Source organism: Bacillus rossius, chromosome 14 (assembly GCF_032445375.1).
Source record: "Bacillus rossius redtenbacheri isolate Brsri chromosome 14, Brsri_v3, whole genome shotgun sequence".
Lineage (NCBI taxonomy): Eukaryota > Metazoa > Arthropoda > Insecta > Phasmatodea > Bacillidae > Bacillus > Bacillus rossius.
The window spans coordinates 12,823,792-12,840,001 of record NC_086341.1 but is presented as its reverse complement, the minus strand read 5'-3'; the positions used below and the strand labels follow the sequence as shown (position 1 = coordinate 12,840,001).

The following is a 16,210-nucleotide window of genomic DNA, read 5'->3' as shown; positions in this document are numbered from 1 at the left end:
GCAGTAGCAGCGCATGATTTTGTACACTTTCCAAACTTTCTAAACGTTTTCATACTTTCTTATACTTTTGTATACATGTCTCATACGTTCTCAAAATTTTGCATTATTTTTTTTGCATACGTTTGGAAACGTTCACATACATTTTTTTGAAATGTCGCATACTTTTCGCACACGTTTAGAAACGGTTACTTGCTTTCACATATTTTCGCATAATTTTCGCATACGTTTGTAAACCTTTTTATATTTTCGCATACTTTCGTAACTCGTCATTCTTAATTCTAGCTCTAATTTTGAAGTTGTAATTTGTAATAGCATTAGAATTGTGACAATTTGTAAAGAAATTTCCAAAACGGTTTACGTATCATATTTTAACTATTATAAGCCCGTTGATTGATATTTAGATTCCATTCAAAACATGGTCTGTAACTAGTAAAAATAAAAGGACTATTTTCAACGCATGATTTCACGTGTTATCAAATATTAGAATACCCTAATAATTCCTTACCCCTATTATCAGTGAAGTTTAACTTCTAACGTTAGAGGCGGCCTTGCACTCTCTTTTTTTTAACATAGCACAAATGTAGTGCATCCGTCAACAGGCAGACCTATTCACAATGATCCTCAGATAAGGTTCTGTTTTGAAGCTGCCAACCGACTAGAAGGCTTCGATTGTGTTGAAAAATTTATCTTGAATAATTAGATTATAATGATGATAACAAATGTTAGGCGTTAAAATTATTATTTTTTTTGTTCTGAAATTTACTTTATTATTTTCAGTTTTTTTACTATCTATACGTAATTAAGGAACAACTTCTTTTCCTCGGTCAATTTTTTGTAGCAAATGTTAAATTTAAAATGTGGTCAAACTTTAAATTGAAAACGTTTGATGGAAGCAGCTAAACAAATAAACCAACTTGAAAACCTCTTACTATAGTTAAGGTTATTGTAAAGACTTTTCTAACGTTACGAGGTTTTTAGTTTCATAAATTTGACCATCGAAAGTTGAAGCTTTTGATAGACGGACGGACAGATGGAATAATTTTTTTCGGGCCTGCTGATTGGCTTGAGGTTACGTGATTGGCGATGGATTGCTGAGAGTCCAGCATTATCTTTTTTTTTTCGATTGCTTGTCATCTCGAAATAACATCGAAACCTCCTGTTGTAAACATAAAATTCACCTAGAAATAAACACGTATCTAGGGACTGACCTTTTAGCGCTAATACAATCTGAACGCTCATATTAGACTGCATGCTTTACGGGATGCATGCGTTAGCGACCAATGGGCAGCCGTCTGCAAAAGAAACCATTGCCTTATTTAGCCGGGTCATTCAGGATGCGTTTGATATCCCGCAATATTGCTACGATTAGTGCATCGACACTAGAAAAGTACCCGAAAGAAACTTAACCAATCACGGAAACTCGAACGGAGGATACAATGTTTCTAACACACACAGGCTAATCTCGAAATGATTTCGTGAAAAATGCGTGACCGTACGCAGAATTTTTTTTTTTTTGATGAGATATTAAGGAAGATTTCTTTGTAAACCAGTTGCCAAGAAATAGTTTGTAATATTACTTATAATATTGTAACTTTGTCAAACACACGGCTAAGGTTATTTTTGCACATATGAAATGGGTTTTTCGAGATAATGCTGAGTATTTCTTACGACAATATGTGCATAATTTATTATATTAATTGATGTTTCATTTAACCATTTTTTTTTTAAAACCATGAAACAGTCAGTCGAATATTCAATGATTGGAGTTTTGAAATTTTTATTATGCTTATTAATGTGCGCTGCTAACTCTGGAAAGCTAATCAGGGAACTTTTTTTCTTACAGAGATAACACAAAGCATGAATGTCTAGGGTAAGGATCCGAACCCAGTATTACTGAAACTTTTTTTTGTAGTGATATAGTTGTTTTCGTGCAAATGTACAAATAGCTGTAATATTTCTGTTATATTTACAAAAAAAAATGGTTGTCTGTAAAGTCGATTTACGGACGATATTTTAACGTGACAACGTCATAACAAAACATTGATGAAATCATTGCATACTTTTATGAATAAAATTGAATCATTTTTATTGGATAATCACTATTTCGTATGGATACAAAGAAGGAGTGAAATGAAATATACAATTTAATTGATAAATTTACTTTTATTTGCACTCATTAATTCAAATATGTTTATTACTTTAACGAACAGATTATTTTAACTATAACTTTTATACATGTTTGCTATTTAACTTCTTCCAATCTGTGTTATTCTGTTAAGGATAGGACGATGATAAGTAGGAAACGAATGGGAGTGTTTCAAGTTTAATGTGCCTCGAAAAAAGTCAAATCGATGGTTGTTCCTATCGAGTGGAAGAGAGATAGATGCGGCGCAAGCGTGCAATGAGCGTAACGGGACACAGCGAAACGGGACAATGTGCGCAACGGGACACTTTTTCGTGCGTGCAGCCGGCGTTCATCGATTTATTAGACGTTGTCGCGTCAAAAAAAAAAAGAAAGTAAGAAATCCAGCGTAGTGCTCGAGTGGGGCCGTGTGAATGCGGAGGAGAGGTGGACAAGGCAGGACACGTGAGACGCACGTGGTATCCGGCGGTGTGGTGTAGGAGGAGGAGGGGAGGTGTTGACCCCCGACCCCTGGAGCCAGGCAGTCTGGGCGAGACACCGGAACTCCCCCCCCCCCCCAACTGCTCTCTGACGAAGGACGAGGAGAGAGCTAACGACGTGCCGAAATACTCCGCGCCGACTTACCCCACCCCCCCCTTCTCCTCTACACTTTCCCGTCAACCACTGGGTTCATGGGGAAGCCTTCTTTTTACTGACGAGAGAGCCAAACGTCCGATCGTGCATCTTCGCTTTTTTTTGGTTCATCGTAAATAAATATGGCGGTGTTGATAAAAGGATACTAATGGTCAATTAGGTTAGGTTAGCTACATTATAAATATTTAAAAACATTGTGGACGGTTGATTTGGTGGGGGAGTTGAAGTGTTGCCCCTTGGATGGGCAGCCGTTCAGGATTTTTCTGGCAATGGTTTGTTTGTACAGCGACTGGAAGGGCTGCCCATCCAAGGGGCAAGTTTTCAGGATTATTTAAACTCTTAAAGGAGCGTGTTTTCAGAAATTGGATGGGCTGCCCTTCCAGTCTCTGTACAAATAAACCACTGTCAGAAAAATCCTGAAGGGCTGCCCTTCCAATGGGCAACAATTCAGTCGCCCCGATTTGGTTATGATAGCTACATTAAAGATACGGAAAAAAAAAGCATGAACTTCGGGGAACTTCAGGTTTTGGCTCTCTCGTCTGTGAAAAGAAGGCTTCCCGGGTTCATGGGGCGTATCTGGTGGCGAGGGAAGCCCGGAACTCAGTGTCGTGTCTGTGTCGGCGAGGCGAGATGACAGACGTGAATCTCGCCGGTGCTTCTAGCGCGGTCTTTCCGTCGTGCGCAGGACAACTACGAAATTTGAGCGGTAACCGTAACATCGAAAATGGCGGAGAAATTAAGATGAAGGTGTAATGCAAGTCCCTTAAGTGCTTTAAAAAAAATAGTCTGTAATACTTCAAGAAATATACAATAACTTTGTACTACACCAGTATTATTTGTGCATGTATGAAATACGTTTTTTTTTTCCTTCTCGAGATCATATTGATAAAATTTTAAATTTTAATTCATGTTTCATTCAATAATTATTATTTTTTTAACCATCGGAATAAACATATATTCGGATATTCACTAATTGTACCTCATATTGTTTTATTGTGCTTGTTGAAACTGGAAAGCTATTCAGGGAAACTGTTTTAACTATTGGCGGTAAAGGGAACATGAATTAACGGGTAGAAACCGAACCCTGAGTCGCTAGTTTCAATTTTTTCAGTTTCACAAGGTTTATTAACACCGAATATACACGAGAAATACAAAGCAGATACAAAATTTAATATTCATGCTTCAGTATGAAGATCTGACACGACAAAAAAATTAATATATACACTGAAAAGGAATTACACAAAATCAATTTGCTTAAAAAACATGGGGAAAACAACAAAAAACCCACCAAACTAATATAAGAAGTAATTAATAGAGAGCAGAAAGTGCAAAAGCACTGAAATGTAAACAAATGTATTGGCGCATAACTTTGAAAGAACCCTGGGTCGCTAGTGTACATACAGCGTCTTGCCGCAGGTTACAAGCACTCACTACATACTGGGAACATGAATGAACGGTTAGCAACCGAACCCAGAGTCGCTAGCGCACTGCGTCTTGCCGCAGGTTACAAGCACTCCATCTGTCTCAGGGAAAATGTTTTCACTATTGGCGGTACATACTGGGAACATGAATGAACGGTTAGCAACCGAACCCAGGGTCGCTAGCGCACAGCGTCTTCCCGCAGGTTACAAGCACACCATCTGCCTCAGGGAAACTGTTCTCACTATTGGCGGTACATACTGGGAACATGAATGAACGGGTAGAAACCGAACCCAGGGTCGCTAGCGCACAGCGTCTTCCCGCAGGTTACAAGCACACCATCTGCCTCAGGGAAACTGTTCTCACTATTGGCGGTACATACTGGGAACATGAATGAACGGGTAGAAACTGAGCCCAGGGTCGCTAGCGCACAGCGTCTTGCCGCAGGTTACAAGCACACCATCTGCCTCAGGGAAACTGTTCTCACTATTGGCGGTACATACTGGGAACATGAATGAACGAGTAGCAACCGAACCCAGGGTCGCTAGCGCTCAGCGTCTTGCCGCAGGTTACAAGCACACCATATGCCTCAGGGAAACTGTTCTCACTATTGGCGGTACATACTGGAAACATGAATGAACGAGTAGCAACCGAACCCAGGGTCGCTAGCGCTCAGCATCTTGCCGCAGGTTACAAGCACACCATCTGCCGCCTGGCCGGCGCCTTCCTGCCGCCCTTCCTGAGCGACCGTCTGCGCAGGCGCAAGGCGTTCGCTGACCGCGAGCTGGAGGCGGCGCTGCCTGCGTCCTTCCTCGGCCTGCCGCTGGCGCTGCTGCCGCCCCCGCGGCCGCCCCCGCAGCAACTGCCGCCCCCGCCGTGGTTGCCGCAGCTCCCGCCCCCGGCCAGGCCCAAGATATCCTTCTCCGTCGAGTCCATCATCGGCGTGAAGTGACGACAACCGCGCGGGCAAACCGAGAACCGACGGTCGAAGCGAGGGACAGGAAACAGAAAGACGCCACATTAGTTTCTTCCTCTTTTTTTTGCTGAGAGCATTGCACAATATATGTGTGCATTTACGACATTTTTAAATATAAAAGGTTTGTCTGTAAAGTCGGTCTACGGACGATAATTTTACGTGATAACGTCATTAGAAAACATTGATGAAAAATTGCATGCTTTTTTAATTTTCAAATATTATTTACAGTTTTTTTTTGCAAATTTAATTTTAATTTTTTTTTAAATATAATCACGAACAATTAGTTTAAAAAAAAACGCCTTAACCTGTTTGATATTATAGAAGATTTTCTCGCACCGGGGTTGACCGATTCTTGCACGCTCGGCTCAGGCGGAACGTGACAATGAATCAGGCTTTTTCGTGCGTGCAGCCGGCGTTCATCGATTTGCAAGACGTTATCACGTCAATAAAAAAAATTGTTAAATTTAAAACATTTAATAAAATAGCAGCGTAAATAAAAAGTAACAATATTTTTTTTTTTAGTTAAACATTATTGGAAGTATTATTTTTTTATTATTATATCAATAAACGTAACGCAACAGCTATAGAAATTTTTTTTCATCTTTGCTTTAAAATATTCCAACACTATCAATTTCAAGAGCTATTTTACCACACAGGTACTCTGCAGTGGCTGCAATTTTCGAGCGTTACGAAACTTTCTGAATAGTTGGGTACGTGGTGGGGGGAACCGGTAGATGATGACGCCACTCCCAACGCATGCGCTAGCGGTCGAATTGCAGGAGGGGATAGGTGCGTAGCGGAGCATGCTACATGCTATATAGTTGTAACCGCCGGAAGAGAAGACGGCATCAGGGGAGAGGTAGAAATGACGCAGAAGATCTACGGAATTCTAGTAACGCTGCTTGTGTTTGTCTACTCCAATTTTTCGTAAAGGCTATAACGATTGTCCATATTTATTTTATTTTATTAAAAGTATTCATTTGGAAAAGAGTTACTGATCGATGCACTTAACTTTATGAGTATCGTAAATTTTGACGTGACAGCGTCTAATAAATCGATGAACGCCGGCTGTACGCACGAAAAAGTGTCCCGTAACGCACATTGTCCCGTTACGCTGTGTCCCGTTACGCTCATTGTACGCTTGCGCCGCATCTATCTCTCTTCCACTCGATTGGAACAACCATCAATTTGACTTTTTTCGAGGCACATTAAACATGAAACACTCCCATTCGTTTCCTACTTTTCCTATCATCGTCCTATCCTTAACAGAATAACACAGATTGGAATAAGTTAAATAGCAAACATGTATAAAAGTTATAGTTAAAATAATCTGTTTGTTAAAGTAATAAACATATTTGAATTAATGAGTGCAAATAAAGGTAAATTTATCAATTAAATTTGAGATTTCATTTCACTCCTCCTTTGTATCCATACAAAATAGTGATAATTCAATAAAAATGATTAAATTTTATTCATAAAAGTATGCAATGTTTTGTTAAGACGTTGTCACGTTAAACTATCGTCCGTAAACCGACTTTACAGACAACCAATTTTTTTTAAAATGTGAATAGTGCAATTGAAAATGTAAATAATCCATATATTTCTATGCCAAATAAGCGAGAAGTTTCACTTCTATGGCGGGTGGACTCCAAGCGCAAACAGTTTTTGGTTAAAAGCCATACAAATTATATATTTTTTGAAGTTGAAAATTTGCCTACGTTAAGACTGATATCAAACATTTGCTAAAGGCCCTGTCACGCTGTCAAATATTTTTCCTCAAGCTACATTTTACAATAGAGTATTGGATGGAAAATGGCTTCCGATTTTTTTTTTCCATTAAATACATTTGAACAGATACCCTCAATTTTTTTTAAAATAATTTCACACTTATCAAAGTAATTTTTGAACTGATCTATTTTAAATTTTTCAATTTTTTATCTCATTATGAAATGAAATAATGCATCACATTCCTGGATGAAATTTTTGAATTTATTATGCTATGTTGTGCATTTTTAAAATATTTTAAACATTTATAAATTTAATACCAATTATATTCGTTAAATAATAAAATTAATGTTCAGTGACTTTTTAAAATTATATAAACATAATTTCCTTTTTACACGTAACGTATTCCGCATACGACATTCATACTAACATTATTTTAGTTGTTTCTCTATAATAACCTCTTTAATCGTCATTGCGTTCCTCGCCATTTTAAAGATTCATTGCGACGGAAACGGACGTCATTTCCGTTTTCAATAGGTAAAATTATGATTGATTGTATCCAACATCCAATATATTTTAGTACCCGTCCTAAATGCGAAATATTTATTTATTTATTTATTTTTGAAAAATCAAATCATCCAAACTGTCAAAACTAACATTGCTGCACCAGCGACGTTTTCGATGACGTCAAAACCCTTCAACTTTATTTGACACAACATATTGGAAGGTGTTGGAATCAAGTTGTTTGACAGCGTGATAGGGCCTTAAGATATTTACATAGTTCATAACATAGTGTTTATTGACAGTATTGCTACAGTTTAAAGTCGTTCTCGGAAAATAAAACTAAATCCTAAACTCCAATGACTTCACAGGAGAAAATATTTGTGGCAGCCAGTAACTATTAGCTCAAAATATTCCAATAAATTATATACTATTATCTAATGAAAACATTTTTTTATTAATTGAATGATATAAAACAATAATTACCTTAAAATGTTGAAACCAAAGTGGCGTCTTTAAAACTCGGTCTCATGGTTATTTTGTTTTCTCGTCATTACGTTGAAATAAACACTTATTACTTTAGTTCATTCCGAGAACTCTGTTTCATTTACTATTGGGTTACAATTTTTCTCAATAGATGGTTAAAAAACATTATTTTCGAGCCGTGAAAGGTCGTGTAAGTGATGGATACTTGGCAGACCATTTTTTTTATTTTAATTTTTACTGTTGTCAGGTTATATTTAATAAAGATGGCAGGCTTTCGCGGACATTGTCTGAAATAGCTTGGCTTCTGTGTTGTAGCCGCGTTCAAGGCGAACATATCACCGACGATTCGGTCGACATTGCAGTCTCCATCATCAGGCTCTGCATCTAAGAAAAGATAGGTCGCCTCTTGGCCAAACAGCCCCGGTCAATCACAGAAGCCCAGCTCCGATTGGCCAAACCGACGGGCCAACCAGACGAAAGGAAGGCTGCCATTGGGCCACAGCTGCTGCCAATCGGGAAACACTCCTCTCAGGCGAGAGTATTAGAGGCAGAAGAACTTGTAATAACCTCAGTGGGTAACTCTACCCTGATGATGGTGACTGCAATGTCGACCGAAACGTCGGTTATATATTCGCCTTGGACGCGGCTACAACCCAAAAGCCAAGCTACTTCCGATTATATGTACATACATGTTTTAGAAAATTTGAGACGAAAAACTTAACAAAAGATAGTTATCGAGATAGATTTATATGAAAAGCCTTCAAATAATAGTAATGGCAAGGAAGTGAAGTAACCAACAAGATTTGAGAAACCATCAAAAAGATCGTTTCCGCATTCACCGTAAGCTTAAACTTATGCTTTCTTGTCACCGGAAGTGACATCATGAGGACTGTCCGAACTGTTAGTTACGTATTATTCAGGTATGCGAACGAACAAATGTCCACTTCTCGTATACGTCCCAGTGAAGAAACGCTATAATTTTGAAAAGTGTATAACTTTTCAGTAATTTTGAAGAAAAAAAAATATCTTCAATTTTACTGTCATCAACAAATTGTATGAAGAAATAAATATGTTAACATGTTGATGAGGAAGTTTCAACAAATACATGTTCATTTTACACATATTCACTGAGTGTAACTTACGAAGCAAAGGTATAATCTCAAAGTAGCTTGCCGAGTATTCTCATGTCAGTAAATGAATGTACAAAATTGCTAATTTCACAATAAATTTTTGTTCGAAGGGAAGTTACTTATTAAAAACATTTTTAGGTTGTTTAAAACCGTTTGTAGAGGCCAAACATTTTACAAGGGTCGACTGCGTACTTAAATTCGTACGCGGCCATATTGAATTTTTTGCTTATTCGCTCAATTTTTTTTAATGTAAGACTATTTTGGAAATGAGAACATATTAGTATTTTGTATGCGTTACCCATATGTGTAAACCCAGGAAATTAATTTATATTGTAAGTCCACGAAGCGATAGTTGGATGAGAATTTTAATCATGAATGTTTTTCTAACGTTTTGTAACAAAATTTGAATAAAACTATATAATGGAGCATCCAAAGAAATAAAAATGGTGTAAAAATGGAATAACAAAACATGGTGCGGGTGTAGCCAAGCCTAAAATATATAGAACTTTTAAATCATTTATATATTTCGTTATTTTATAACCATAGAAAAAGGCTTTTCACTGTGTTTTTTTTCTTTTTGGTGAACTGCATACTTATATTCATTTAAAACACAACACTACAAGTGCAAGACCTTCAGAACTTCTTGATTACGTTGGCTGAGTTTACTATGTACTCGCCAGCGAATCTACTCGCCAGTGCATCTACTCGTCGTGAAAGAAATTTGCTCGCTGTAATAATGCTGGCTCGTCAAAGGTGGGCATGATATTGAAAAACTTAAGGATACACTTAGTCTGTAAGTTGATTAGTATACGATTAGTAACACTGCGAATTTGGAATTTTGACTTACTTAGTGGTTGTTAATTCCAGCCAGTGAAAACGGGTGAGGTAGCCGCCATGTTATGCATTTTGTTTAAGAATCGTTGCCGATTGATAATTTGTTCGTTGCAGCATTTGTATTCATTTTAGCCCATTCCTGATGGCATATCGAAAGTCTAACACCCTGTCCAAAAATACTACCAAATCCACGTTTTCTCAAAATCCTCGACATGGGCTACTGGAATTTATTCACAGAGGGCACTGTAAAGGGCCATCAGAAAATAATGTGAACTTACGACTTGGACAAATTGGAATATTTATTTTGAATTTTTTGTGCAAAGAGTATTCATATAAAAAAAAGCTAAATAATTTCGCAATTTAAAAAAAAATTGCGAACAACATTAGCCAAAAGCTAGACCCCTTAAGTATATTAAATGTTCCCATGGATATGTTCACGATGTACCATCTATTAAATAAACGAATATTATGACAGGTTAGCTTGTTGATGTTGTAAGCCCAGTATTTTGTGCTGCGTCACGCGCAGTAAAGACTCAAAAGTCACGAAAAGTTGTTAGAGGCGAAATAAATCTATGTTTCTAAAGTTTCACGTTGCGATATGTTAATCAGGGTGTGCAGTACGACAATGCAGCTATTGACTTCAAACTCAAGTAACGTCTCGTAAAATTTGGCAAACGAAAAATCATGGACGAAAAATTGTCAGCTGAAAGTTACGTGCAGTGTATCGGGCTCAAGTTCCTAGTGCCCATCTTCGTACACACCGAAGCTGTTGCCTGAAATGGCGCCTGTTGAAATATTTTGTTTTTAGGCACTTGTCATTTTAATTTCTTACACATGTGTGCGAAATTTGTAAGTAAACGTTACTTTTTTCTTACGAGGATATGCAATTTAAGCTGGAAAGTATTCCAAGCATTGTATGATAATACACAGTGAAAAAAAAATTGTGTGTTTTTACAAAAAAAAAGTGTTTGGAATCTAGTTCTTAAAGCATTTTTTTTTGTAATACTACAAGTTCCACATATGAAATTTTAGAACACACTCCTGTAGAATTTATAAAAAAAACTTCATGTAGCAAGTCTACAAAATAAATAGTATATTAGAAAATAACTGTTTCGCAAACTCGGAAAATGGAAATATCAGAGATATGTTGAAAATGTATTAAATTATGTTTGGCTACTACAAAAAATAGTTTTGGCATAGTATATATATTAGACATATACTGTGTATGTAATACTTTGATTTTGTGTGTTCTCGCAATTTTAAATTCTTGCGCATCCTGAGATATTCAAAAACATAAGAATCATTATATGTACTTACTGAAACGTGTATTTTCTACTGTATAACATAACATTATATATTGGTACATAAACAATTTAACAATGTGTTTTTGTATTCTGTTTTTGGCTTGCAGTGATATTAAGATGTATACAATTAAAAGTATTATAAAAAATTGGAGTAGACTTTTTTAAAATGTGTATATATATATATATATATTTTTTTTTGCAATTTTCTTGAATAAACTGCATCAATATCATCTGTATCAACTGTTACAAGCAAGCTTATGTTTTTCTACAATTCTTGTGTCTAAATCAACGTTTAAGTCAATCAGTTTTCTACGCCGGCAATAAAAATGGGCTAAACTTGGCCTACATAAAAGTTAGACCTATTTCTTCTGCATTTCTCTTTTTTGCGGTAAATATTATTTTACTACGAAATGTTTTTTTATAATGCTTCTCCATAATAAGCCGAACAAAAAATTTCAGAATAATAGATCTTTTATCAAATGTAGCACATCTAAGGCGGTTTAGATAGCACACTAACACATCCTTAGTATTTTTTTTAACGTCAATCTATTTATATTTGATCATTTTTACTGAAACATAGATTCCATGGTGACATAACTTGATTGTGCTAATTCCCTTGGCCTTTTTTTTTTTTTATTCAGATACATGATTGAGTTTTCCTGCATAATATTTATTTCGACACCGGTCTGGCATTAATATTCTGACAAATTGGAAATTATTTTTAAGATTTTAATATATCTTTCTTGGTCAATTAAATTTAACACCAAGGACAATTTGTAAAAAGCAAAATATAGGAAACTGGTAAAATAAAAGTCATGACCGGTGACATCAGCGAACCTGGCAGAGTAGTGTGTCCCTACATTTCTATTCAAGATAGTTTATAAGTGAATCTTTTTCCTAACCTATCTAAAAACTAAGTGTATCAAGTGCGTGAGAATAGTTACAGTAGCAGAATCTAGCGGCGTGGAGTGGGAAATAGCTAAAACATGTTGCAGTAATGTCTTTCGCATTTCACCTATATTAATGGGCTTGAGTTACCCGAATTTTTCTTTGGGGATATTTCATTGGAATAAGTTACCTCTCATTTTTTTCTAGGTGACGGGGAAAGTCTATGACGTATTGTGGTTTTTTAAAAATATTTAGCCCCAGAGTGTGCACAGCTTCTGTATTGTATTTAAAGACTTGACAGGTGGTGGGACAATTTTTTTTTAATGTGTTGAAGTTAGTGTTCGTGCACCCATTTTGACTATTAAGACTCTCTAGTCGTACACGTGAACTAATCAGCTGTTTACCGCCGACGCGTTGTTACGTGCTGAAGCCCCTTAATTTAATACCAGACAGTAATGAGGGGAAACACTAGGGATGATATTATCAAGGCCCTATTACCTGCCAGCAAGTCTGTTATATGGCCGGCTACAATGTTCTAGTCACGACTGTACTGTCTGCACAGTGGAATAGCAAGCGGGTGGCAGGGATGGCCCCACCAGGGATGCCGGAGCAGGGGGGGGGGGGGGGGCGGCGCCTGCCGCGACGGTTTCGCGGTTACTGAACGCTCCCCCCCCCTCCTTCTGTTTTAATCCAAGAGGGGGCGCCATTTTCAAGTCTGGCCAGGGGCGCCAGTCACACTTAACTACGCCACTGTGTCCGCAGTGCCTTCCCTCTCTCCCCTCCCCCTTTTTTTCTTCCAAAACACATACACAACCTTCTACAGCAGATTACCGGAACTGAGGGACAACAGGAAGCTGCAAAGCGAAGACAAATCAAATGAGGCTTGCGATCACACACTTGACAAGGAGTCGTCAGCCTCGCATCGACCATTCCTTTCCAAATTCCAGTTGAATCACAGCACAGCGCAGGGCAGCCACTTTATATGTCGGCCATCAAATCGCCTCTGTACGAAATTCAAACGAGCAACACTAAAAAAAATTACAGGTATTTACTGATTCTAAAAGACCATTTTTTTATTTTTATTGAAAAGGTGAAATAGCACGCCTTTGCACCGAAAAGGATCATGGTCACAAGAAAGAGAGATTCAGCCAAAAATGAGTTTGGACGAGTCCAAAAAGTCAAGTATACTTTACTACTGTTCATTCACGAACTCGCGGCAAATTTTATTCTAAAGCCACAAAAAGTTGAATTATATCTGTAGGCTATACTTGTTAATACTAGCGATCCTAGCTTCGTTTGTAGTATAATGTAAGTTATGTTAGCTTTGGTTATGTTACATTAGATTGCATTAGGTTACATTAAGTTAGGTAAGGCTAGATTAGGTATGGAAGTATAAGTCCATGGAGTGGGTACCTGTTCTGAAGTTGAAGTCGGCTGGTTAACAATTGGATAGCAAAAGAAATCGTAGCTATATAAAGGCTAATATGCTATAAGTTTTTTTAATAGATTGAAAATATCTCGCTAGGAAGTATCATAAAGATGCCATCAATTAGTGAATATTGCTAAACAAACTGCAAGAAATTTGTGTTAAACTTAATTATAACCAAACTTTATTTGCTATGCAGATAGGAAAAAAGGTTGGGGAATGTTATCATTTCAACTTCAAGTATTAAAGCCCGGGATACATTCCCAATAGCACGCAAACAACACAGACGCACAGAAGTTCAACATACACTATTATATATGAGCTGCCACATTGGCAAATAGCACGCGCACAGAAAAATAGCACAGGACATTAACAACACATTAACTTTTAACTTTTAGGTTACATATTTTCTGTGCGCGACCCTGGTGGTAGCCAATCAGCAAACAGTTTAAGTACTACTCTAGTGGGCATATAAAAGAACAATTGAGTAGTCTAATTCCAAAACTCACCTTGTCCACCACCCAGGAAAATTGAGTTATTTATTGTTTTGTGCAGCTTTTATAAGTGCGCAATAGATAGCATTATAACACGTTCCACAACTCCACATGTCCAATAACAGACACACTTTGAAAACCAGGTACTGTTCCAAAACTCTTCTTGTCCACAAGGTTTTGTGTTACAAAACTCTCCTTGTCCATATATGTAAAAACTGTTTCAAAAGTCGCCTTGTCCTATAAGCAGCCATGAACAAACTAACTGCATTAATCAAAAGTGGTTATGTCCACATAATAGAAATTCTAATGTAACATTGTTTTAGAAGGTACAAACTGTTTTTTTATAATCACATAAACATATTCATATGTTGGTATAACTGTATATTAAGTATTTATTAATTGTTGTAAACATGGATGTTAGTGAAAACGAAGTGCGAAACACTTTTAAAATCATTTCTGCAGAACCAGGAAGAAGCAGAAAGAAACAGCGAAACAATTCTGAATGGGGCAAAAAACGAAGCAAAGAAAAGGAGGTAAGATGTATTATTTAGTAAATGAACCTAAGGTAAAGATGTTAACAGGGCACATTATTCAATTAGACCCTAACCAGTTAAACTTTTTGTGTTTCAGTTTGGGTTTCACTTTGTGTTTTCATACAAAAGACAGCCAATGAATGTATTTTATGTAAACATAAAACAAACACTGAAAGTTTAGAGGTTTATGGTCCTTGTCATTGCGGCAGATTGCAGAGATTGGCAAGAAAACGGTGAATACTTGTTTCAGGCATGCTTCGAAATCACTGTCACAACGTCCTACATGTTGTCATGGAGTCAAGACAAAGTTTAAGTGCAGCACATTAAGCATGCAAGATATTCGTCGCTTCCACCAAAATTACTATGCTACCAGTGACAAGATAACACAGGACCATTACATCTTAAGGTATGTCGCAAATAATGTACCGAAAAGAAGTCGTCCAAGAACTCAACACGGGTCAAGGAAAACTGTTACTGTGACATATAACATGCCACGATTTAGCCAGGCTTCAGGGTGTGTTTTGGTACAAGTATGCCAAAAAGCATTTCTTGATACTGACGACAGTCGTCGTAACCTGCCAGATGCAGAGGCCGTACCTGGCCACCGACGTGGGCCTGAGAGAGTCTGTCCCCCCTGTGCACCATATATGTAGTGCGACGGTCAGGGATGCACCCGCGTGGGCCCTAGCATGCCAGTGAGCTTCTTTAGTGTTACAAATAATTCTGCTTTATGTATTTTTCAAATGGTCGCGAACCTCAATAAGTGTGTAAATAGTGTAATCGTGATTTATTAATTCTTGTGTAAATTTGCTTGTGATTAATGTCTCGCTAAGTTGTGTAAATAATCTTGTAACTTTTCTCAAATGTTTCGCAGTGCTAGTATGTAATCGCAGCCTGGCGCGTCGCGAGGTGGGGCCTCTCCCACGCCGGCCGATTTCTCCTCCCCTCCTCCGCGGCCCGCGGGCCTCGGCCCGCTGGCGGGCGGGGAAGCGCAGTGTTTCTCAGGGCTCGATCAGGGACAGACGTGCACGCCACTCCGCGCTGCTCGCGAGGCGCGTCTTCTGAGCTCGTGGTCCGACGACAGTGTAACTGCACAGGTTGTCGCGGCAGCTGAGCTGCATCCGCCGAGTCGCTCACCCTGCTGAGTTTACGAGTTACGAGTTACGTCACTAGTCGAACGTCCTAGAACGCGCAAGCGTAGTTACGAACCGCCGAACCTTCGCCGTCATTACGAGACTTTTTACGTAATGGACCGCGCACGTGTCACGCATATTTGTGGAGCGACTTTAATCGGAGACATAGTTACGTGGGAAATTTTACAGTTTGTGTCGGGACGTGTTAACAGACGGGACGGTCTTCCGGGAGTCCGGGTCGTCGTGGGAAGGGCGCTCGTTCCGCGATGGATCCGCCAAGCTGCGGCAGGCTCTCAAAACTACAATAAAAGGGGCTCGTGGAACTGTTAACATCGAGTTATCCTTGGAACCGCCTACCATTCTTCCTCCTCACCTCACTCTCCTTCCAGGTCCCGTATTTCCCGGTCCCGGCTACGTTGGCCTCGACCCACACCTCACCGACGAGAGCAGGACGGGCACAACAGGACAATTACTTAAACGGGGAGTCCGGGGCCAGAAGCCGAGGGACGTCAATACATTGGGTGTCTCCAAATTCAGAGTACAGAGTCTTTGTAAAGAACAATTACATAAAGATACATCACCGAA

General features: G+C 38.4%; 1 protein-coding gene across 1 annotated transcript in view; it reads left to right on the top strand.

The window, feature by feature from the left end:
- LOC134539005 (doublesex- and mab-3-related transcription factor C2) overlaps positions 1-11,252 on the top strand; it is a 54,150-nt gene extending 42,898 nt beyond the window's left edge. Inside the window, exon 5 of the mRNA XM_063380668.1 lies at positions 4,885-11,252. Coding sequence (XP_063236738.1) covers positions 4,885-5,147 — 263 coding nt within the window. The 3' untranslated portion in view covers positions 5,148-11,252. The remainder of the gene's footprint in view (positions 1-4,884) is intronic.
- The last annotated feature ends 4,958 nt before the right edge of the window (positions 11,253-16,210 follow it).